We start from the raw sequence: 24,850 nt of genomic DNA on the forward strand, positions 1-24,850 counted from the left end.
GTTGTGTTGTGAAGTCACTAGGTCATGTCTGACCCTTTTGAGACTCCATTGACTGTAGCCCACTGGACTCCCCTGTCCATGGAGTTTCCCAGGCAAGAATACTGAAGTAGGTTGCCATTTTCTTCTCCAGGGGATCTCATGAACATCTTTAATGACTATGTAGTATAGAATCTTAGTTTACCACCTAAACTTATATCAAAGTAAACTGATAATAATAGTTGATCCTTGTATAGCAATGACTGTTCCAGGCTCTGCTTCAGGTAGTTTACATAAATTAACTCGCTTAATCCTCATGACCACCTTCTGACACAGGTACACTTATTTCCCCCAGTTAACAGAAAAGCCTTTAGTGTTGAGTTAAAACCCTTCTTTGACCGTGAGGACCAAAGGGTGAGAGAACTGCTGGGTTGCCTGGGTTTGCCCTGACACCGCCTTCCTCTCGAGACCCCTGTCGTAGCGGGAGCAGAGGTTGAAGATGTGCTTTGCGCTTCAACTTTTCAGGAAAAAGTCGCCCCAATTTTGGTAATTGTGATGTAAACACAACAAAATTCTTCCCTCATCTCTCCCTTCACAGTCTGTCAGTGGCTGAGGTTTTCTGTTTATTTGTCTCTTGTGACTTTCATCCCATGTTTTCTAGTGCCACTGCCTCTTAGTGGAAACTTTAGTTAGAATTCCTGGGATGGGAGTCTTCAGTGTTCAGGGATGGAAAGAAACAGCTGTACCTGGAAATGTGATTTTCCAATACTTTGCCCTTCACATCCGGAAAGACATTTCATACCATGACCAGAAAACACATGTGTATATTCGTCTGTGATCAAATACCTGAACAGAATTTTCAAGAAACAATACTATCCACGATACACTGTATTTTCCATTCCACTCCACCCACCCCATCCCAATCCAGTATATTTCATTAAAAAAATACCACTTTCCACCCTAGATTGATTTTAAGATTCACTAATAGGCAAATGTGTTACAACATGAAGAAATTGCTACGCTTGAACACAAGTTGGTTCAGTACCAAGGACAGCTGCCTTATGGTTTCTTATTTTGATTCCTCCAGCCTGCGTTGCCCTGTCTCTTCCTGGGTTTCCCATGACCCACTTTGGATCTTAGTGGTCTTAGGGTCTTGTGTCACTCTCTAATTTAGGTGCCTAGTCTTCTGAGATCATAAGCTTCATGAAGAGAAGTCTAGGTCTTCTCCATGGCTTATATCCCCCATAATGCTTGACCCAGATTCTCAAGGAATTAATGGAGCCCAACCAGTGAGGATAAGAATATTTCTTTGAGGCTGCTCTCCTGGAGGTGCTGCTAGATACAGATCCACTGGGGTTGACTTGGTAGACGGTCATCACATTGGACAGGGAGAGACTCCTTTTATTGGAATCTCTCTCTCTCTCTCTCTCTTTTTTTTTTTTTTACATGACCAGAAGAAAAGGACCAATTTTGTCCTCCTACTATTGATGTTGCCCTATTGGGACTCTTTGAAAAGCAAAGTCGCCTTTTACAAAATATGAAAGTTTTGACATTACGTGCATCATCACATCCCGAGGTTCTTAGGAAGGTATATTTGATTGACTGCAGCCACTGCTGCTCTTCAGATGAACACAACATGGTGCTTTTGGGTTCCTTATCTTTCATATTACTGCCTGACATTATCAAGAAGCAAGAAAGAGGAAGATCTTTTTTTTTTCTTTTTCTTTTAATAGGATCAGAAATTCTGAGGGTAGGGCCCACCTGGTCAATGTAAAGACTGACTTAGATTTGTCAGTGGTCAGTTTTTGGATGCATCTATTTCTGTAGTTTTAGTTAAGGCCTCATGTAACTTAGGCTTATATCTTTGGGAATAGTGCATCTGCATGATTGATCAATAATATCTGAGGATTGGAGCCTAGTCCTGTTCAGCTTTCTCAATGGAATTCCTGCTGAAGCAGCATAGCAGTGGGCCTTTTGAGTTGTGTGTCAGCTAGGAAGGCTGTATTCATGCATATGTTAAGGCCTTCGGAGGCCAAACTCTACTGTGCTTCAAAGCAGTGTAGAACAATTAGCTCTAGAAAATTCATGAATTCTCCTCCTGTTTGCTCTTCAATTCTGAAAGCTCAAAGCTGGGGTGCTTGCTTGCCATGTGGGACTCATGATCACAGGTGTTGCAAATGGAGGTGGTGACTAAGCTTAACTTCGCCTGTGAAGGCAGGTTATGAAATCCCAACACTACTGAAATCCAAGCACCTTTCATCTATTAATGGCCACCAGTGGCTTATAATCAAGTCACACTCTGTTAGCTGCACAATTAACTTGTTTGTTTGAAGTGCGAATTAAGGATTTGAGGCATTTGCTAATGAATCTTCCTCCCCCCTTTAGCTGGAACCCCTGTATTTTCTGAATTTAGACAGTTCTAGAACTTAAGGAGAGGTATTTGTTGACTATTTTCTCCCTTCATGAAATCAGCTTGTTTTGCTTTTTGCACAGATGGGAAGGAGTAGGCTCCCCAGCCTTCCTTCCCCACTGGACTCTTCCTTAATTTCGTTCTCAGTTTCCTAACTTGTGGGGAGTGCCTTCTCCCTGCTGTTCTAATGGCTTGAGTGTCGCACCCTTTCTGTGGGAGCAGAGGCGAACTCCGGAGTCCCCCCCTTTGCCTGCTGCCTTTGATTCCGTCTTTGTTTGTGGCTGTCCTCCGGAACGAGTTTCTTTTGTAGATAATGGGATTCCATTATGGGGTGTTAGGCTGTTCTGGAACTGTCGGCTGTGAAGGAAGATAGCAGGTTTTGATCAATGGTTTCTGCTTGTATCTTGGATGTGTTAATTTTAAGATCGCTTTCTTCTGTTTTTATTAGTTTTATTGGGTCTGGGGATGGAGAGGGGTTAGGGTAAGTGTTGGAGTTTGTTCTGCAAGGAAATTTAGTTCCCCAGAGTGACTCTGCTTTGCTTGGAGGCAAGAAAGGATAGGTGCCAAGCAAGATGCTCACCTCTACTTTGTCTCTGTAGGTACCAGAGCCATCATCTGCTACCTTCAAAGCCTTTTTCTAATCTTTTTGAGTGATTTAAAACCCACTTCCAAAAGGCTCTATTGGTTAATATGTTAGATCAGAGGTAGAAGCTTTGGGCATTGTGGGTGGGGTTATCTATCTGTAGGAAGAGAACACACAAACCCTGATATAAATCCCTGATTTATTTAACTAGGGATTCAGGATTTATCTCAAAGGGAGGTATATACACAAAGACCAAATGGATACAGGATATTTTTACATAGCTTGTCCCTTGTCCCTGGTTCTTAATGGGAGTTGGCAGTGTGTGGCTGTCAGCGACACTCTCTGTGCAGATAGAATCCTGCCAGGGTTGAAAAAGAAGCCAAATTCTTGCAACACTACTTCTGTTTTATATTCAGGCTTATATTGCTGTTCTGGAAGGACTTATAACAACAATCTGTGCTCTTTTAGGCTCTTCTGATTCTTGAACTGAATCTTTCAGAGCAGCAAGTCTACATCTTCATCCAGGGGTAGAGGTGAAGGGTGGGTGTTGTTAAAGCAGAATCAGGATTCATTTGTCCCTGGATGCTATCTTCCCGATCTGCTTTTTGGTATTTGAGAAAGCCTGGATCTGCCTAGGCTTCATGGAAGTCTCTCTGAGGCCACAATGACACCCTAAAAGTTTTAACCCTTTTGCCTTAGACTGACTTTGTCTTTTGTCCAAAGATTGCTGACTTCTCAGACTAAAACAAAAATCTAAGAAACCATGATAAGGTTTTTGCTGCTGTCTATGATGGGAATGATTGGGCTTCTCTTGTGGCTCAGCTGGTAAAGAATCTGCCTGCAATGCGGGAGACCTGGGTTTGATCCCTGGACTGGGGAAATCCCTTGGGGAAGGGAAAAGCTACCTACTCCAGTATTCTGGCCTAGAGAATTCCATGGACTATATAGTCCATGGGGTCGCAAAGAGTCAGACATGACTGAGCGACTTTCACATGATGGGGTAACTGGACCAGATTTGTCCTCTTACCATAAATAATGATAAAGCTGGACAAAATACATGAGATAAATATTTTCAGATGTTATACAATACTCAGGATACAACCATGATTCCCAAGAGAAGATTGTGAGTCTGACAGTCACTCTGTATTTCTGTTTCAAGGCATTTCAAGACCGGCTTCAGGGAGGCAGCCCACATAGAATACAGTCATCTTGCTGAGTTGAGGAGACAGATATCAGAGTCTGGGGAGGTTGAGATGGCCAAAATTTAGAAGGTAGACTCTCAGGGAGGAGAGAGCCTTGCAGAGAAAAAGTGTTCTAGATATCTGCATGGGTCCCCTGGAAAGTTCTATTGATTTCTAAACTGTTGAAGTGTAAGGATAAAATCTGAAAATCTGGGTTAAAAGCATCTAGAGGCTATGAGGTGAAAAATTCCCAGAGCTCATACAGGACTCGGAAGTGTTCAAATTCTGACCAGCCAGATTGGAGAGTCTCCTTGAATAAAGGAGACATTTAGTACAGAAGGAAAAATAAAAGTATGGCTAAAACATTTTAGAGTAAGAGGTACTGCAGACCCACCTTTACAAAGATTATAAATAAGTCTGGAGAGGATCAGGTTGATCCACAAGTAAATCAGATGCCTGCCAGAACAAAGTCTAATTGTCTGTATTTAAAGATGTAATGCCTGACAGCTTTCCAAATTTGATGAAAACTATAAACTCAATGGTACAAGAAGTTCAACACACCCCAGGAAAGTTAAATACAAAGAAAACCAAAGCAAAGAACACCATAAACAGCTTCAAATAAGGGATAAAGAGAAAGTCTTAAAATCAACCTGAGTGAGAAGGTGGTGGTGGGACCAAGAATTTCTGCAGATTTCTCATCAGAAACCATGCAAGCCAGAAAACAATAGAATGATATCTCATGTGCTGGAAGGGAAAAATCCTGTCAGCCTAGAATTTTATATTCAGTGAAATTATCCTTAAAAAATGAAAGCGAAGTAAAGATGTTTTCCAATAGACAGACAGACAGACTCCTCCATGCACTTGAGATAACTGAAGACCCATACTGGAGACCCATACTATAAGAACTGTTAAAGGAAGTTTGTGTGAAGAAGAATGACACCAGATAAAAATTTGGAGCTATAAAAAAAGAGCGAGGACTTAGTGCTGAAATGGCAAATACATATGTAAGTACCAGAGAATTTTCTTCATTTTAAATTTCTTTGAAAGATAATGAGTTGCTTAAATCACTGCACTGGGGTCCTAGAACACAGAGAGATATAAGACATATGACAACAAACAATAACAGGAATGAAAGAAGGGACAACCTGGAAGCATACTGTTTAAATCCATACGATATACACAAGTGTGAAAATATTATCTCAAGGTAGATTCTCAGAGGCTAAAGTGTCTGCCTGCATCTGCCTTTGTCTGCATGCAATGCGGGAGACCTGGGTTCGATCCCTGGGTCGGGAAGATCCCCTGGAGAAGGAAATGGCAACCCACTTCAGTATCCTTGCCTGGGAAATCCCATGGATGGAGGAGCCTGGTGGGCTACAGTCCACGGGGTCGCAAAGAGTTGGACATGACTTCACTTTCACTTTCACTTTCTGTTAAGGATACATAATGTAAATCCTGGAGTGACCACAAATAAAACAGGAACAAACCTAATAAGTCAATGGTGGAGATAAATGGAATAATAAAAAAAATCAGTTAATCCAATAGAAGCCAAGAAAAGTGGGAAAAGGGAAGAAAAACAAATGGAATAAACAGAAAAAAATAGCATGCTGGTAAACATAAACTCAACCATGTCAACAATGACACTAAACACAAATTGTCTAAACATTTCAAATAAAAACCAGAGAACTTGGAGTAGACAAATATTTCTTAAATTTGTCAGAAGAATAAAAAATGATAAAGTAGACTTTAAACAAATTTAAAAACTTTTTCTCTTCAAAATAGACCTTTAAGAAAATGAAAGAGTAAGCCAGAAACTGGGAGAAAACATTTATAATGCATAAATCTGATGGACTCAAATCCAAAATACAAAAAGAACTATTAAAATTCAACAATAAAAAGAAAGACAACCCAATTAAAAATTGGGCAAACATTAAAACAGACTTTAGAAAAGAAAATATATAGTCAACAAGTGTATGAATAACTTTACATATTATTAGTCACTAGAGAGAAGCAAAGTGAAGCTGCAGTGAGATGACTGCACCTCTATGACAATGGCTAAAATTGGAAAGACAGTTCCAAGTATCGGCAAGGATGAGGAGTGACTTTAATTCATATATATGATAGAAATATAAAATAGCACAGCTTCTTTGGAATTCACTTTGGCAGTTTCACATAAAATTAAACACTTATTTAATTTATGACCAAGCCATTTCATGCCTAGGTTTTTACCAAAGAGAAATGAAAACATATGTCTGCCCCCAAACTTGTAAATAAATTTTAATAATAGTTGATTCATAACAGCCCAAAACTGAGAACAACATAAATGTTCATCAGCATTTGAATCGCTAAACAAATTATGATATATCCATACAATGGAATAACACTCTACGATAAAAAGAAATGGATTACTTACTGGTACACACAACAGTATGGATTAATCTCCAAAACATTAACTTGAATGAAAGAAACCAGAAACAAAGAGACTATTTACTGTATGGTTTCATTTATATAAAATTGGAGAGCTGGCAAAACTAATCTACAGTGACAGAAAGCAGATCGATGCTTGCTTGAGGCTGGAGGTATGAGGGAGATTAACAGAAAAGGAGTATGGGGGAACTTCCCTTGGTGCTGAAAATGTTTTATATCTTGAATGTGATGATAGATAACATAATGTATTTGTTAGCATTCATTGAACTATGCATTTAAAATGAGTTGCATTTTATAGCATGTGAATTATACCTCAATGGAGCTGATTTTTGAAAGTTTTAACCCTGTGTGCCCAGAATCTGCGTATATTACCCCATGTTATACGTGTGTGCTAAATCATTTCAGTTGTGTCTGACTCTGTGAGTCTCTATGGACTGTGGCCTGCCAGGCTCCTATGTCCATGGAATTCTCCAGGCATGAATACTGGAGTGGATTGCCATGCCCTGTTCAGGGGATCTTACCAACCCAGGGATCAAACCTGCGCTTCTTACATCTCCTGCATTGGCAGGCGGGTTCTTTATCCCACATTTCAGGTGAGGACGTGTCAAGTGACTTACCTCCCCAGATCACACAGTCAAAGGGAGACAGGAGTACCTTTCTTCTATTCTGCAAGAAATGCTTTTTATCTCTCCATATAGGCATATTTGATCTTCTTACAAATTAGAGTACACACATTGTTCCAATGCCTTTCAAACTACTGTGTGGTTGGTGTCTAGAAAACTTGCTATAGAGTGATCACTAGGGCAATTTATATATTTTCCCTCAGAGAATCTTTTTTTTTCCTTCAGGTGATTTTTTTATTCCCCCTATACTTTTAAGAATGTCTTCTAAGATGGTAGAGCAGTGAGGTTGTAAATATTTTATCTTCAGGGCTGTGGACAATTCTTATACCACTCAGGGTGCAATCAGGACACAGAAGCCATATTGGTTATTTGAACAGAGAAAATTTAATGTAAAGAATTGTTAACTTGTAAAAGGTGATTGACTGCTCAGAGGGATAAAAGAGAATTCTAAGGGTTCTGGAAGTCTCTAGTACTTCTTAGAGCAGCAACTACCTGTAGGCTGAGAAAGAGTAGACAATAAATAAACTAGGGACTGGAAGAGTGCCCTCTCCCCACTGCATAGGCTGCAGTTCAAACCTCTTCAGAGCACAGGGTCACTACAGGGAGGATGCTGGCTGCCAAAGGCCATGGACTGCAGGTGGTCTACAGAAGTGGCTCACTGTTACTTGAGAGCATCAGGTAGACCAGAGCTGCAGCCTGCCTCTAGAGGGGAGGCATGCCATGGGGACATGGCTGGCACTCATCTGCATGGCCACTGGGCTCCTGCTCTGAATAATAATGATGATCATAATAATAGTGACACAGGACAGACACCAGAAGGGATGTTTTGCCATCATCATCTTGCAGGGGCACTTCATTGCTCTATTAAAGAAGCCTAACATCCTGCCAATCCAGCAAGGGAGAAATGTTTATAGGGCCCACCTTCAGTGTCACAGTGCAGGACAAATAAGGGTGAAATTGGAGCTGAGATAATAAATTGACAACCAGCACAATGTTTAAATAGAAGTTGGGGTAATCTTGGTCCAGTCAAATCAGCAAATGTCATTGTCCTAGAAGCAATGAGTATTCTGGTTAACATACCTCTCTTCTAAAATTTGTTGATCTAAATGTATTTCTTTCTGGATAATCTATACTGTTCATGGTCCTACAAGCTATTCAGTTTCAATGCTAGAAACATCAGAGTTCCAAAGACAGAGCCCCAAAGATGCCTGCCTTCTAGATCCAGGTGTGTATTGTGGGTGAAGAGATCAGCCAGGTGGGGAGTCCAGGAGGCGGTTCCTCAATTCCAAGCAGTTGGTAGTCTCTAGGGATGTAGGCTCAGAGGGATGTGGGTTCCCTTAGGTTCCAAGGGAACTGCAAATCCCCATCTCCCAGTCTTTAATATTGGCAAATAAACCAAATGGGAACAAATGCCATGTTCACCATGCAAGCACATCTGGGGTTGATTCAGCCCCTGGGCTTGTTTGCTTTGGAAGCGCCCTCACTGCCTCCCTCTCACTCATTTTCTCCAGTCAATTGGCTTTCAAGCTGCCCCCCCTTTTTCACTTTTGAAACAATACAACTTAGTTCCACCTTGCCCATCCCCACTGTCATAGTTCAGATCTCACCCTCTCCTTCCTGGGCTTTAATCATAGTCTCTGGCTGGTAGCCCCTTCTTTGCTCCGGCGCCATCAGACTGATGTTTCTAAAGCACAGTTGATAAGGTGGGGAGGGAGGTGGGGAGGGAGGTGGGAGGGGGGTTCAGGATGTGGGGGACCCATGTACACTTGTGGTCAATTCATATTGATGTATGGCAGAAACAATCACAATATTGTAAAGTAATTATTCTCCAATTAAAATAAATAAGTTAATTAAAAATATATATAAAAGAAATAAAGCACAGCTGTTTTGGGACTTGCCTGGTGGTTCAGTGGTTAAGACTCGGTGCTTCCAATGTTGGGGACACAGGTTTGGTCCCTAGTTGGGGGACTAAGATGCCACATGCTGTGCAGCATGGTAAAAAAATATTGCAGCATAACTCTTTTTGTGTCTCCTTTCCACTTGAACGCTTTCCATGGCTCCCCTGCCTCTTATGGATAAAGCTTCATTTGCCCAGCATCTTCCTTCCTCCGCAGTCTCTCTTCCCCTTCCAGTTCTGGGTCCTATTGTTCCCCATGCCCTGAAGATTCTAAGACTTCACGTTACCCAAAGTCTCCCCAGCACATTTGCTTTCCCCACTTTCCTGTTTCTGCACCGGCCTCTTCCTTTCCCTGATGCCTTTACCATTTGTCAGTCTGGCAACCTCCTACTCATTCTTCAAGACCCATTCTGAACGTTGGCTCATTGGAGAAACCTTCCCTTCTCTTCCCAGTATGAACACATTATTCATGCTGCTAATTTAGCATTCATCGTTTGTTTTGCACTTGACAATAGCCCTGGATCCCACGGCTTTGTCTGTCTTCCCGGTTGTATTTCCCAAGACCATCACTCATATGTCTTTGTATCATTAGGGCCTCGGGTAGTGTCTGGCATATAGTAGGTGCTCAATAATTCATCAAATGATGGAACCAATGAGTGGATAATGAAATGAAGGAGAGACTGGAGGAACTGCTTCCTTCCTGAATCTTTCTCTGACTTTTTATGATAGCTCATTGTTTCTGCTCTGATTGGCACTTTGATGGTCATGAGAATGCTTTCCCACATCTAAATAACAGCCAACTGAGCCAGGCTTTATTTCACAAGTCTAGGCTGTTAGGAATTTATCCTGAATTGCTACTTACCATTTCATAGAAAGTCCTCCAGACACCCTTGGGTCCCTGAGATCTTAATCGCCAGCACCCTCATAAATTGTCAGAGTAGAACTATGCTACCCTTTATATAAATAAAAGTGTAAACCATTATTCTATATGCTTTTGCTTATCACAAGAGCTGGTCATTTCAAAAGCATGATTTGTGGTGTTGGTCTGACCTTCGAGTGGGGACCGAGAACATTTCGTAGAGAGTGTTGGCCTGGCCATCTGAGATTTTGGGATGTGCTTCCTAGTGGCTCAGATAGTAAAGAATCTTCTTGCAATGTGGGAGACCTGGGTTTGATACCTGGTTCAGGAAGATCCCATGGAGAAGGGAATGGCTATCCACTCTAGTATTCTTGCTTGGAGAATTCCATGAACTCTATAGTTCATGGGGGCTATGGTCCATGGGGTTGCAAAGAGTTGGACATGACTGAGTGACTAACACCTTCACTTTCAAAGATGGAGACAGGATGTATACAGAGGGGGTGTGGTGCTCTTGAACCCTGTGTTGGAATCTTTATCATGGAGGAGGATACCCACAGGCTTCATGCATGGGGTGCCCTGTTGACAGCAGGTGGGGCATGCCACTGGGAGCAGGGCATGGAATGGCTATTTATTTATTTCAATTAAGGCCAATTATTATTGTTATTTTTATTTTTGGAAAAGTGCAGTGAGTAGTGGGTTCTGGGAAAGTTCCCTGCCACTGTAAACATGTTGGTTAGAAGTCATTAATATGACATTCACACATCCCTAATAAAGTACATAACAGAGATCTGGCACCATTGAAATACCCAGAGGACATTAAGTATGAATCTTAAAACCAAGAGTATTGGAAGCAAGATATTTTTACTTCTCATTTGGGAGTAATATAATTGCATTTTGTGGCTCTAGCAGATGCTGGGGCCAGCTGCTGGGAGAGTCCTGTTTTTTTTTTTTTTTTCCCCCCTCAGCTTCGGTCCCTTACAGATAAAACCCTTGTGCAAAATTCTCATAAAAAACAAACTTTAAAAAATTATCCCTTGGTTGAAAGATCTGTATATTTTTTGTGTGTGCATGTGTACAAAATATCTGAGATTGTGGAGACCACAGGTATTTCCTTTATTGGAGTCAGGAGAATAAAAAAACAAAACATCTCTCTGTATAGCTTGTTGTTGCTTTTGTTCGTTTGTTTGTTGAATTTGTCCCAATAAGCACTAAAAACCCCTGAAGACTGACTTTGCTCTTTCCTTGATACCAGCCACCCAGATAGAGAATGGACTGCCCCAGGGAGAGCTGATGGAAGGCCTGGGAGGGTCCAGTCCTTTTTCTGAGGGCAGCTTCAGAGGAAATTGCTGAAGGGAGAGTCAGTTGCTCTGGGCTGGGCAGGGGTAAGGGGTGTCCTCAGTGAGTTACTTCTGGAGAAGGAATGGCTGTGACAGTGTGCTCAGGCTGAGAAATGGAGGTGAATCCAGCTTCTCTCAGAATTCCATGTCCTCTTCCAAACAGGCACAGCCTCTCGGAGGCAGGACACGGCTCCTCACCTCCAAGGTGGACCAGGGGGCCAGTGAGCCCTGCTTCAAATGCAGTGGTTTGCTGCGGCTGCCTCTTTATTCACACCTGGACTCCACTGCAGCCCTGTGGAGGCAGGGGGCTTGGCTCCAGGAGGCATGCTGAGATTTGCAGGTTCCTGTGATGTCTGTATCTGGAGCTGCTCTGCTGAACATGGTGGCCATAGGTAGCTGTCCAGATCTTGCAATACAGCTGCTCCCGACTGGGATGGACCAGAAATGGGAAATACACTCTGGGGTTTGGAAACTTAGTTTGAAATTACTGTGAAATAACTCATGACTGCTTTAAAAAAAATAGAACTAGTGAAATCATAATATTTTAGATATATTGGATTAAAGTATAGAATATATTTTAAAATATATTATTATTATTCAAATTTTAATTTATTTTTTGGCTGCACTGGGTCTTTGTTGCTGTGTGGCTTTCTCTAAGTTGCAGTGAGCAGAGGCTACTTTTTAGTTGTGGTGCATGGGCTTCTCACTGTGATGGCTTTTCTTGTTGTGGAGCACGGGCTCCAGGGCATGCAGGCTTCAGTATTTCTGCCCCATGGATATGTTGCTCCGAGGCTTGTGGAATCTTCCCGGACCAGGGATCGAACCTGTGTCCCCCACATTGGCTGGCAGATTCTTAACCATGGGACCACCCAGAGAAGTCTGAAAAAAATATTGTTAAAATTAATTGCTCTTGTTTCTTTATACTGTTTAAAAAATGTCACACCCATGGCTTGCCTTTGTGGCTCACATTCTGCTTCTGCTGGACAGTGCTGCCTTGGTGCTGATGGGTTGGCCGGGTGCTGCCTTTTCGGATGTGGAGAGCTTTGCAGAACATTTCTGTCGAGCCTCTTCATGTAGGGCATCGAGCCTTGATGGCAGGTGCACCTTTATTTTTCCACTCCCAACCCCCCAGCTTGTAGCAAAGTTGGCTCAGACATAGGCTCTTTCTGTCTGCATCCTTTAGAAGAGAACTTTGTATTCTTTCATCAGCCTCTATGCCAACAGTCACCTTCAGATACAAGAACCGCTCAGGGCTCTGGTGATGGAGGGACTGAGACTCAGACCCTCCCCAGACACTAAAAAACAAGAAAGGGAGAACTGCCAGGCATGTAAATTAGCCCCAGAAAGCACAGTGCACTCCAAGAGTGGTGCAGCCACTGCTGAGAAGGTTCCAGAAGCTAGAATTCATTCTAGAGTGACACAGCAGGGAAGACTCCCTGGAAGAGGTGGCCTATGAACAAGGTCAGGAAGTTTATGTGGGAAGAATCAGCGCACAGGAGCTGAGGTGAGAAGGGTCAAGGGGAGCCAGGTTGGCACATTGTGTTGCCATCTCTCAGTCCCAGGGCAGCCTCCGATGATGACTCTGAGCCTCACTGGCCCAAGCTGGCTCACCACCAAGATGGGCTTTGCAGTCCTCTGCCAGACCCATTACCTGGGGGCAGACAGGACCAGCCTCACCTGGCAATTGGACAGTGAGCAGTCAGCATGACTTTGGATGACAGAGATGCATAGCGACATGGCGTGTGATCAGGCAACAATGGCAGGCAGTCCTGCCCACTCTGTCCTTCTCAGTGGGAGAGACGCCATATCTCTTCCTGACCTTGTTCATAGGCCACCTCTTCCAGGGAGTCTTCCCTGCTGTGTCACTCCAGAATGAACTCTAGCTTCTGGAACCTTCTCAGCAGTGGCTGCACCACTCTTGGAGCTCACTGTGCTTTCTGGGGCTAATTTACATGCCTGGCGGTTCTCCCTTTCCTGGTGGTTCAGACAGTAAGAATCCGCCTGCAGTGCTGGATACAGCATTCAGTCCCTGGGTTGAGAAGATCCTCTGTAGAAGGAAGTGGCAACCCATTCCAGTATTCTTGCCTAAAGAATTCCATGGACAGAGGAGCCTGATGGGCTACAGTCCATGGGGTCACAAAGAGTTGGACATGACTGAGTGACTTTCACTTCACTTGGGGAGGGACCGCCTTCCTCTCTGGTCTGCAGGGATGGAATCCGATGCCAAGCAGATACAGGGGCCTGTGGGATTCCCGGAGCCCCCCGACACACACAGACGTTGTATCTTGGCAGCAGTTTTTCTATTTGAACATCCAAAGGACAAACTAAACATTTAAAATCTGCAAGCTGGACAGTCTTTGCTTTGGATCCTGCAGTGAATTCCTTCATCCTGACAGTTGAGTCGTTCTTCTCGGCACTGATGCAGTGTTTAGGATCCAGGAAGAGAGAGACCCGAAGGGAGCCAGGGAGGAGCTGGAGGAGACTTGCAGGCATGCAGGGTGGCCCTATGGGTGCAGGGTCCGACCTTGCAGGAAGGGAGGGCATTTTCTTCATGCCAGGCTGCACTCAGCTGGACGTCCACACTTTCTTCTTGTTTTTATTGTGGTGAAATACACATAAAATTTCCCATTAGTGGCATTGAGTATATTCTCGATATTGCATATAACCTTCACCACTGTCTCCTTCCAGACAATCTCATCTCCTCAAAAGGAGACACATCCCCTATTAGTAGTCACTCCCCATGGCCCCTCTTTGTCCAGCCCCTAGCAACCACCAACCTATCTTCTATCACTATGGATTTGCCTATTCTTGACATTTCACATCAATGAGCTCATACAACATGCAGTCTTGTGTGTCTGCTTTCCTTCACCAGCATGTTTTCAAGGTCCATCCATGTTGTAGCATGTGTCAGAACTTTACTCCTTTTTGTGGCTGAATAACCTCTTGTGTGGAGAGAACACATTCTGTTTATCCATCTGTCTGTCTGTTGATGGACACTAGGGATTGTGAACAGTGCTGCTGGGAACATTTCTGTATGTGATTTTGTTTGTGTCCCAGCTGTCACTTTGCTGGGGCATGTTCTCTTCTGGTTTGAGGACTCTGTGAATTTCCTGGGCCAGACTTGTGTTTGAGAGGCCACAAGTGAGGGGGAAATAGTACCCTGTACTGGGGTGGGGAGTCCTGAGTCCCAGTTTGACTCAGTCACTAACATGTGATCTTGGCCAAGTCCCTCCCTGTCTCTGGACCTCTGTTTCCTGCCCTATGCAAACAAGATGGCCTGGTTCTGTGTTTGCATCTGACCTCCTTGGAGCCCTAGGTTGGTAGAGCCTCAGGGAAAGAGTGGTGAGGGCCAGAAAGTTGGGCTGAAGATGCCTTTTTTCAAAACCTCTTTCTCTCTTCAGCTAGAGCATCTCTCTCTTTTTCTCTGTTTTGTCTGTATTGTAAGGCATTTAAAACAAAAGGTTCCTGGATATAGGAAACTTCTCCTGTCACTAAAATAGATGATCCCATGAATCATACACAGGTTTTGGGGTGGAAAGGAGCCTGATCCTGCTGGAAGAGGAGAATCCTGCTCACGGATGCTTAGTCTCACTGCTCCTGGTCCCGTGAAGGGAGGTGGGGCAGTGAGGTAACTCTGGCTCAGCAGAGGCCAGGAGGCTTGTTAGCCTGAGCCGGGGGAAGCGTGACTGTCCACGGGCAAGGTTTCCTTTCCTCCCTCTGAGCACATTGTAGCTGTTCTTTTAAGAAATCCTGATCAGTGGTGGAGAGTGTGGGTTCTGGAGCCATTCCACATTGATTCAGGTTCTCCTTCTGCAGAGCGTAGCCATGTGACCTTGGGCAAGTCACTGAACTGCCTAGTGCCTCCTCAGGTTCCCCACCTGTAAAATGGGCACGGTTCCCACTGCATCGTTTGTTTTGAAGATTAAGTGAGACTGTCCTGTGTGAAGTCCTGGAGCACTCGCTGGCCTTGGACATCACTGCCAGCACCAGCTGTTACGATGAAACAGATGGTGAAATCCCCCTTCCCTTGGAAATCAATCCCCTTCATAGCCCAGATGACTCTTGAGTTGTGATGGGTCTCGCTTTGCTTCATACTCTTTAGCATCTACTATTCTGTGAGGTTCTTTGGGATGTGCCTAGCCATCTCCCCAACAAAATTCTAAGGTTTGTGGAGGCAGAGTCTGGCCCATGGTCTGCCCATCTGACAGGTGACCTAGACACTCCCAGTCCAGATGGGAGTCAGGTAGTAACAGGGTGATGCTCCCTGGTGATCAAGTTCAGCTTCAGGCTTAGTCAAGGTGAGCACCACAGAATAGGGAGCCTGGGGCTAGGCATTCAGTTTCCTTTGCTTGGAGGGGCTGCTCTTAAGGGGGACGGGTGCTCCACCAGGGGGATATATGTGGGGGGGAGAGTGGAGGAGAGTGTAGCCAGTGCTCGAAAACAGTCCATGAATCGGTGTGGTTCCCTGGGGCCTCTGCTTGTTTGCACGGCAGCTTGGCAGGCCTGAGATGACCTACTGGGTCTGGTTACAGAGTTGACGGGACAGTTGACCCTGTGATGACATGAAAGCCCCACTATTACATTGACTTGTCTTTGTCCTCAGCTGTGAGCTCTTTAAGGGCAGACTTCATGTGGTCTTTTTCTCTGGCTGGTCCTACTAGGTGCTCAATAAACATTTGTAGAGTAAATAGTGAATACAATAAGCAGCCCAGGGAATTTTTCTCCTTGTACAACAGTAGCGGTAGTGGGGAGCCCTGACAGGTTGGGGCAAACATTGCCTGTTCACGAAGGCCTTCTCTGGGGCTCTGTGTCTTTGGAACATTGTGATGAATTTAGAGGTGGCTGGGGTGCTCTGTGCCCCCATCCTTCTGGGCTATTAGAGGTCACTTAGCTCTCAGCTCTTAGCCTGGGCAGGAGCCTGAGTCCCAGGGGTTCCAGTTGGTGTAGACCATTCCCCCAGATATCAAAACTACTGAAGTTCAGGTAGATGAGTACCTAAAAAGTGGCCCAGTTTATCCACTTCCCGACTCCAGCCACTGTTAGTTCCCAGTGCTTTGTGCAACGAAGTGGGCTCCAGTAGAAAAGGGGAAGGATTGATGCCAACTAACTCTGAAGAGCCATTGTGATGTTAGCATTCACGGTGGGTATTGGGGGTGGAGGCCAGTAGAGGGTGGGGCTTGATGGAGGTAAGTCCAGCAGCACAGGCAGCTGGACCATTGGGTACTTGCTACCTCATCAGGGGTCTCTGTAGAGCCGACTTGCACCACGTAGGCCTTCTAATCTTAATCGTGGCATCAATGATTGTTGGGCATTGCTATATGCCAGGCAGGGTATTAAGAATTTTCACTCCTTGTAACTACCCACGAAGTGGTTTGATCTCAGTTTCCTAGGAAACCAAGGTCTGGACAGGTCAGATAACATGTTCAAGGGCAGACAGTGAGTAAGTGGCAGAGCCAGCCCCCAAGCTGGGTCTGTTTGCTTCCAGAGCGTGTGCTCTTCACCGTCAGACTCTATCACCTTCTCAGGTGACCAGAGTTAATTAACTCACCAGTAAAGGTCTGTCTAGGAGCTTCTGGGTTTTGCTACTTTTAAGCACTTGCTTCAACTTTCTTAGGCTTCCCAGGTGGCGCAGTGGTAAAGAATCTGCCTGCAAATACAGGAGACACAGGAGACAAGGGTTCGACCCCTGGGTTGGGAAGATCCCCTGAAGGAGGTAATGACAACCCAGTCCAGTATTCTTGCCTGGAGAGTCCTATGGACAGAGGAGCCTGGCAGGCTACAATCCATGGGATCGCGAAGAGTCGACCTGACTGAGCACTGAACACTCAACTATCTTAAGTAATAAACATATACAAACACTCAACATACTTAGGACACACACACAAACACCCTTACTTATGTATACACTTTTTTTTCACCAAGAAATCTCCATTTTTAGAAAAAGTAAATCATAGCGTTATAGACAATAGGATTTATTCCTGGAAAAAAAGTCATTAGGTTAGAATTTCAGTATTTTGAAGTTTGGTGATTTTTTTATATTTTTTAAATTGGAGGATAATTGCTTTACAATACTGTGTTAGTTTGTGCTATCCAAAGATGTGAATCAGTCATGTATATACATATATCCCTCCCATATACAGGCACTTTTATTTCTACAGTGCCTGCTCTTCATACCTCCCTCCTACGTACCCACCCACCCATCCATTCATCCATCCAACAAACATTTATCAGAACATCGTTAGGTCCTGGGATGTATCAGTGGTGACCTATTCCCTGACCTTGAGCAGTACATGGACTAGTGGGGGATGCCATCCAAGTAAACAAGCCATTAGGATGCAGAGTGATCAATCCTTCGTGCTGGAGGAAGGTGCCAGGTGCCATGCGAACACTGAGGATGGGCAGCCAGCCCTGTCATGATGAGTTAGGAGGGCCAGCCTGGGGAGGCGGTATCTGTCTATGGTAAGACTTCAGGGAGGACATCGTCCAGGGAGAGGGAAAAGAATGATTTGATTGATCAGCTTCTTTAACTGAAATCAACAATAGAAACATTTTTCAAAATTTTTAATTGGAGGATTGTTGTTGTTCAGTCCCTAAGTTATGTCTGACTCTTTGTGACCCCATGGACTGCAGTATGCCAAGCTTTCCCGTCCTCCATCTCCTTGAGTTTGCTCAAAGTCATGTCCATTGAGTCAGTGATGCTATCTAACCATCTTATCCTCTGTCACCTCCTTCTCCTTTTGCTTTCAATCTTTCCTAGCCTCAGGGGCTTTTCCAATGAGTTGGCGCTTCATATCAGGTGGCCATTAATTAATTGCTTTACAATGTTGTATTGGTTTCTACCATACAGCAGTATGAATCAGCCATAAGTATACATGTGTCCCCTCCTTCTTGACTCTCCCTCCCATCCTCCAATCCATCCCAGCCCTCAAGGTTGTCACAGAGCACTACCAGAGGAGGAAAAAAAGAAATCTGTACAAGGCAACTCTATTTTTGCCATAGGTTTCTGTTTCCCAGCTTGTTGGGGAAAGGACTGATGTAGCTTGGGCTCTGGTTAGCGGTCATGGCTAGCTTGTGGTTGTGGCCAGTTTCCACCATGATGAGAGGCCCTGACCCCCATCTGGGCCTGTGACCATCATACTGTGTGGCCTTGGTGGTGTTTTCTACATTGGCCTGCCCTGTTTCCCTGGTTTTGGTGGTGTCTCTTTTCCTTCAAGCCTAAGTTGAGCATCTCTGTGGCACTGGTGTCCACGCCCTGACATCCAAGCCTGGAGGAGGCTGACTGTTACTCCATCCCCAGGAGTGCTTCCGGAACCCCAGTGGCACAGGAAGTTGAGACGGGAGGCTGGCTCCCTGCATTTTTCTGGTTGTCGAGGGTGGCAGCTCCGTGCTGTATCATCACCAAGATCAAGGGAATGGCATACTAGTCCAGCCTTAATTTAACTTACAGTTCCTGCCAATTTCACATCAGCAGGTCCTTTTGGAGCTGGAAGTAATGGGCCATATCATGCCTTGGAGCCCGAGCGATGACTTATGTGGATGTCATCCACTGGCTTTTTATGGAAATGATTAATAAATCAGTAATTCTATCTGCAGTGATGTTGTTGTGTTTATAAATATTTAATTTACCTTCAGGTGCCCACATTTTCTCCATCTTTGCCTTAAACTCTGCTGACACGGCTCGTCTTTCTGAAGCGATCTTCGGTAGATTATCAGAAGTAGGAAAGGTTAACCCTCCCTGCCCCCCGCTCTCTCTCTCTCTTTCTGTCTCCCTGTCTCTGTCTCTGTAATATGGCTCTCTCTTTCCTTTTTTTAATCTTTGTGTGATGTGGCTCAGCGCTTGGGGCTATGCTGAGAGAAGGCAACGCTCCTTGTGACAATGATGAAAGGTTACTCCAGTTTCAGAGGGAGACCGACTAAACTTTCCAGTTCTGACCTTGCACGAGTGGAGACCTGTTGTTGGCGTGTGTTTTCTCCTGCTTCAAATTAATGACATTTATAAGCTGGAATGGTGTCTGATGTTTTCCTTCCACAGAGAGGTATCCTTGTCCTTGCCACCAACTCATCTTTTGAAACCCGGTGCTTTGATTATTACAGTATGGCAGGTTGAATGGAAAGGTCTTTTAAAAAAATCAAAATAGAAACGCAGTCCAAGTTGAGTATTTCTCCACCGGAGATGAGCTTCTAACCTCACAAAAGAGGATGGCGGCTGGGAAAACAGAAAAGAAAAAAAAAAGTAAAAATAAAAATAAAATAAAATCATCCTTCTTACCTTTCAGGATCCTAAGTGAGCTAATTGTTGTTATTATCTTTTTATTCTTCTGTTTCAGGAAATTGCAGCTTATTTAATAACATTTGAGAAACACGAAGAATGGCTAACCACCTCCCCTAAGACAAGGTAATGTCCCAGATCTCATGGTTTTTTGAATATGTGCAGTAAATGTATTGATTTTCATTGATTACTTGGTTTGGTCAGTTCATTCATGAGCAAGTTCAGAATGCCATGTTGTGCCTGATAGCTTGTGACACTGAGGTCTCATTCTTTGGCCCAAGATCATGGTAGTGAATGCAATCAGATGGATTAAAACCAGTGCAGTTGCCATCATGCAAGTTGGAAATTTTAACCTGCTGGCTTAAGGCTGGATCCTTCAGCTGGGTGCTTGGAAAGGCTTGGCAGGCAGGACTGTCAGGGGAAGTTTATTTGGGGAAAGTGCCACCGATGTTCTCTATAAACGTACTTTCAAAAAGAGAAACTACCTTAACTGTTCACTTTCATCTCAACACGTTTCACAAACTGAAAGTCCAGTTTTTCTGGATGGCATTAAGATCTCCCCAATCAGAAAGGCATGGCTGTTTGCAGTTTATTATTTAGTCCACGTCCATGAACCTGCCAACTGCCACGGACACCGAACTCGTCTCACCACCTGGGAACAGAGGGAATTGGCGAGGATTCAGCTAACTTGTGTTCTGTCAGGGCGAGTGATATTATTTTGTGAAGAATGGGGGCGTTGGGATTTAGGGTTGATTTTAAAGGCAGCCTCTTCTCCTCCCCAGCTCTCAGTTTTTTCGTTTTTGGTATGTTCCATCCTAGAGCTTTGGAAAAACAGCCACTGTCTTCCAATTGCCACAGGTTTTCTATTAGTGATGATAGGCCCAGATGTTTAACAGCTTGAGTGGTATTAGCCAGAGAACAGCTTACAGGATAACTGGGCTATGGGTTTGAACCTGAGAGGTGGAAAGCCCAGTCTGTTTCCTTTGGCCAGAAGCACCAAATTCCCTGTTTGTTAACTGGGAGACCAGGGAAAGGGGTGAGGGTGTGCACTCTGCCCACTTGGCCATCAGCTTGTCCTTTCCGAGCCATGGAAGAAAAATATTTACTCAGTTTAGAAGGTTCTTTAAAATATTTCTTCAAGACATTTCAGTTTTTACTGGTTAGCATCCATTAGATGGGGCTTTGCAGGTGGCCTACTGGTAAAGAACCTGGCTGCCAGTGCAGAAGATATAAGAGATGGGGGTTTGATCCTTGGGTCAGGAAGATCTCCTGGAGGAGGGCATGGCAACCCACTTCAGTATTCTTGCCTGGGGAATCCCATGGACAGAGGAGCCTGGGAGGCTACAGTCCACGGGATCATAGAGAGTCAGAGATGACTGAAATGACTTAGCACACACACATCCATTAGATGAGGACAAAATTTTCCATTTTGAAAGAGTGTATCAGAGGATATTGAGGAAAGGGAGGTGAGTTCCTGAGATTTGCATTCCCAGGTGGGGGTAGAGTTTGACTCTAATCTTTTTACCTTTCATCCTGAACCCCTCTGTAGGAACTCTTCAACTTCTCAGCCTTCTGGGGCCATGGTTTCCTTTGCTATAAGATCAAATGGCTTGTATCAGTCAGTTTTTGATGTGATAGTGCCTTGTAAGAAACAATCTCCACACTAAGTAACTTATAACAATGAATGTTTATTTCCTGCTTATGGGTCTGTGGGTTGGCTTTGGTTTTGGGTTGGGCTCAGGACCACTTGATGTGTCTTCTTATTGTAGGACCTAGGCCTAGAAGCTTCCCCCAACCCCTGTCTACTACCCCTCTTCCCTGTCTGGTACATTTGGGTCTCATGGAGAATGGCAGGGACTTAACAGCCAAGGCAGGCCATGTAGGCACAGTGAAGTCCCCTGGATGTGGCATCATGTGTCACATGGGTGCATGTGTGCTAAGTCACTTGAGTCATGTTCAACTCTTTGTGGCCCCAGTGGACTGTAGCCAGCCAGGCTTTTCTGTCCATGGGATTTCCCAGGCAAGAATACTGGAGTGGGTTCCTGTGCCCTCCTCCAGGGGATCTTCCTGACCCAGGGATCGAACCCAGGTCTCTTATGTCTCCTGCATTGGCAGGTGGGTTCTTTACCACTAGCGCCATCTAGTTAGCCCATCATATGCCACACCTGCTTGCAATCCATTAGTCAAAGCAATTCCTGTGGCCAAGCCCAGAAAGAATGAGGCCAAGAAGGACATTCTTTGCTAGAGGGTGGTCAGAGTTGGGGCAGGGAGAGCGAATGTGATACCCATCTACTGTCTGTGAGCACAGCTGTGTCCTGTAGTGTGGAGAGCCTGGTCCACTCATCTCTCGTTTCTTTGGGGGCACCTTCTTCCAGGGCAGTGATTTCCAAACCTAATCAGGGATCAGAATCAGCTGGGGGGCTTGCTCCAGTAACATGCTGGACCCCACCCCTGGTTTCTGATTCAGGATGTCCGGGTGGGGCCTGATCCTCTGTATGTCTAACCAGCCCCAGGTGATGGGGTGTGACTGGCTGGGGACCTCACTTTGAGAACCGCTGCTCTAGTTTCTCTGGGCAGGAGGAAGTCTGTCTGATTTCCACCTTGGCACCATTTCCTGACTCCCCACCGTGGTCCTCGTCTCAAGCAGCCTCCAGGCTCTCCACACGCCCTTCATTCCTCAGCCAAACACTTCTTGAATCTAAGTGGAAGGAAAGAGCTTCTCTTTAGCCAGAGAATGAGGTTCTCTGTCACGCCTCCTGGGCTAGACATCTGATTTTAGATGTGCGGACGCGAGTCCTTCTTCAGTCGCTCCCTGATGGCACGACAGGGCGGGGATCCTACCTCGTGTTTCAGCCTGAATTCGGGTTTCCGTTGAGAAGCGAATGTCACTCATGGTCGTGCCTGACTCACTTGACTTTGGGGGAGTATAAATAGAGCCAAGAGCCTTCCTGTCTCGAGGCACAAGGAGGGCGTCTGGGGGCAGAGAAGGGATGAGGGTTTTGATATTGACATATCCAGGTCTGAGCCTTGGCCCCATCACTCAGTACTTTTGTGACTTTAACAGAGTTGTTTCAGCCCCTTTCAAAGCTCCATTTTTTCTTCTTCATGCATGAGACAGAGGCCAATGTTGATTGTGTCTTCGCTGGGTCACGATGAGGATTGAATGAGACAGTATTTGTGATCTTGCTTTGTATGCTATGAGGGTCCGTGCCCAAGCAGGTCTGTTTGCAAGGGGCCATCCCCAGGCTTCCTGTTGTCCTTGATTTTGGGACGTACTTGCCACGATCTCTCCAGGCTTTGGAAGGACGAGTTTCTTTTCTGAAAGCGAAGGGTAAAGATAGAATGATTCCTATTAGTATTGTAACATCCAATCCGTGTTTACACTTGAAAGCTTCTTGTCCCAGGAGGCGGAAAAGTTGCTGTGGTTGTTCAAGGACCTTCCTAAATTAGTTGTTGGGTTGAGTTTGGATCTCCCCATCCCCCTCCCTTCTCTTGTATTGAAATTAATTGGTGCAGTTAACTGCTGAGTTCATGCAAACCGGCCTCCTGGTATTAAGGAATTAATGACACCAATACTCTGCTGAATGAGGAGGCAATACAACTTCTGTTTGCCGCTGCCGCTGCCACTGCTAATTTCATTTCAGAAAATTAATAAAAATGAATTGCACCACTGACATTTATAGAGTTTCCTAATAAAATGATACATTGTTTGTGTGGAGGAATCCCTATTAAATTAATTGTCGTAATCAGTTCACATATAGATGTTGGTATAGGAGCTGCAGAGGGACCCTCTCGTCGTCTCCCTGGCTTGCTGATGGCTGGGGGTTATAAATAGAGCCCTTGCTCAGATCCTGCCCTAATTACAGTGAAGGTCCCAGGAGCCCCGCTCACCTGTTTAATAATGAGGTGTGCTGCAAGAGGCTCCCAGGGCTGGGGGCCCCTGGGGCAGCTTCGTCACAACAGGGCTGCACGCAGATTGTTGAAGCAGCCCCGTATCGTATTATCAGCAACTGGGACCTTCTGAAAGTGGCAGCTTGAAAAATCACCCTTAGAACGTCTTTATTTGGCACTTGCTGTGTGCTCAGCACTATAATAATACCGCTGGGAGACCCCAGGAGACTCCACGCTCCCCACCATGCTAGGTGAATTTAGAATCTTAGAATCGGGAGATTCCACCCCTCCATCTAGAACGTTCTTCCAGCTCCTCCTTCTGGCCTTGATTTGGTGTCACTCTCTCCACGAGGTCTTCCATGAACACATGATTTAAAAATCACACCCTTCCCATCCAGCAGGAATTCCTTTCCTCTGTTCCTGTGTTCTGTTTCTCTAGAGCGCCCTTCACTACTTGAGACATGGTGTAATTCCCCTGTTTATTTAATTCACTTATTCATCACCTGACCTCCTTTCCCTCCAAAAGTACCACAAGAAGGATTTTCTGTCTGGTTTGTTTGAGGGGTCTCTCCAGTGCCTGCAGCGCTGCTGGACACATAGTGGGTGCTCCATGAATATTTGTGAAATGAATGAGAGTGAGTCTGAAGGTTGTGGAGGGAGAGATTTGGTTTTATTCCACTTTATTTTTGTCTTGTATAGATTTCCTAGTGCTGTGCTCTGGGGCACTTCCGTGATGGGCTTTTAAGTCTGTTCAGCAGCTCTGCCAGACATGAGATGCAGAGAGAGTGTATTATCTGTCCAAGATGGCACAGCCAAATGTGAGAGCTAGAATTTGAACCCAGGATTATCTTACAGCAAAGCCCACAGTCTTAGCTTTGAGGCTATACTTCTGCTGGTGTGGGATGTGAAGGTGGCCCTGCAAATGGTCCCACTACTTTTTTCTACCTCCTATCTCCATTGATTCTGAACCACCTGGGAGACTCAGCCTCCCTTTGCTGGTGAGTTTGGCTCTGGGTTCCTGTGCTGACCTCTGGAGTTGATCTAGCCTCCAAGTTGCAGGCAGTGTGGAGAAGCATACACTCCCCCACAGGGCAGAGAGCAGAGCCCAGCAGAGCCCAGGCAGGCGGGCTGCAAAATTTAGCAAGCCCAATAATTTATTTCTCCTCCCCTGGGAAACATGCAACCTTCCTTGGAAGCCGGGGACACATGAAGCTCAAAATGGAATTGAAAACACTTCCTTCCCAGGAATCTTGTCTGTATCTGTTAGGAGGCTGGAAAATGCTATTAATTATCTAATTAATTAATTAGATTTATGTAGATAGCACCTTAACACTGAAACACCAAAGGTCTATTAATGGAATTTTCCTATAATGAACACTGAATGCTTCTTGGTCAATAAG

The 24,850-nt window shown here is 44.8% G+C and overlaps 1 protein-coding gene across 12 annotated transcripts in view; it reads left to right on the forward strand.

Annotated features, from left to right (window-relative positions):
* CAMTA1 (calmodulin binding transcription activator 1) overlaps window positions 1-24,850 on the forward strand; it is a 961,599-nt gene that overhangs the window by 280,158 nt on the left and 656,591 nt on the right. For all 12 annotated transcript variants that reach the window (XM_070474225.1, XM_070474228.1, XM_070474227.1 and 9 more), the window contains one exon: window positions 19,618-19,685. In XM_070474225.1, coding sequence (XP_070330326.1) covers window positions 19,618-19,685 — 68 coding nt within the window. The remainder of the gene's footprint in view (window positions 1-19,617; window positions 19,686-24,850) is intronic.

This window comes from Odocoileus virginianus, chromosome 11 (genome assembly GCF_023699985.2).
Source record: "Odocoileus virginianus isolate 20LAN1187 ecotype Illinois chromosome 11, Ovbor_1.2, whole genome shotgun sequence".
In the NCBI taxonomy this organism is placed as follows: domain Eukaryota; kingdom Metazoa; phylum Chordata; class Mammalia; order Artiodactyla; family Cervidae; genus Odocoileus; species Odocoileus virginianus.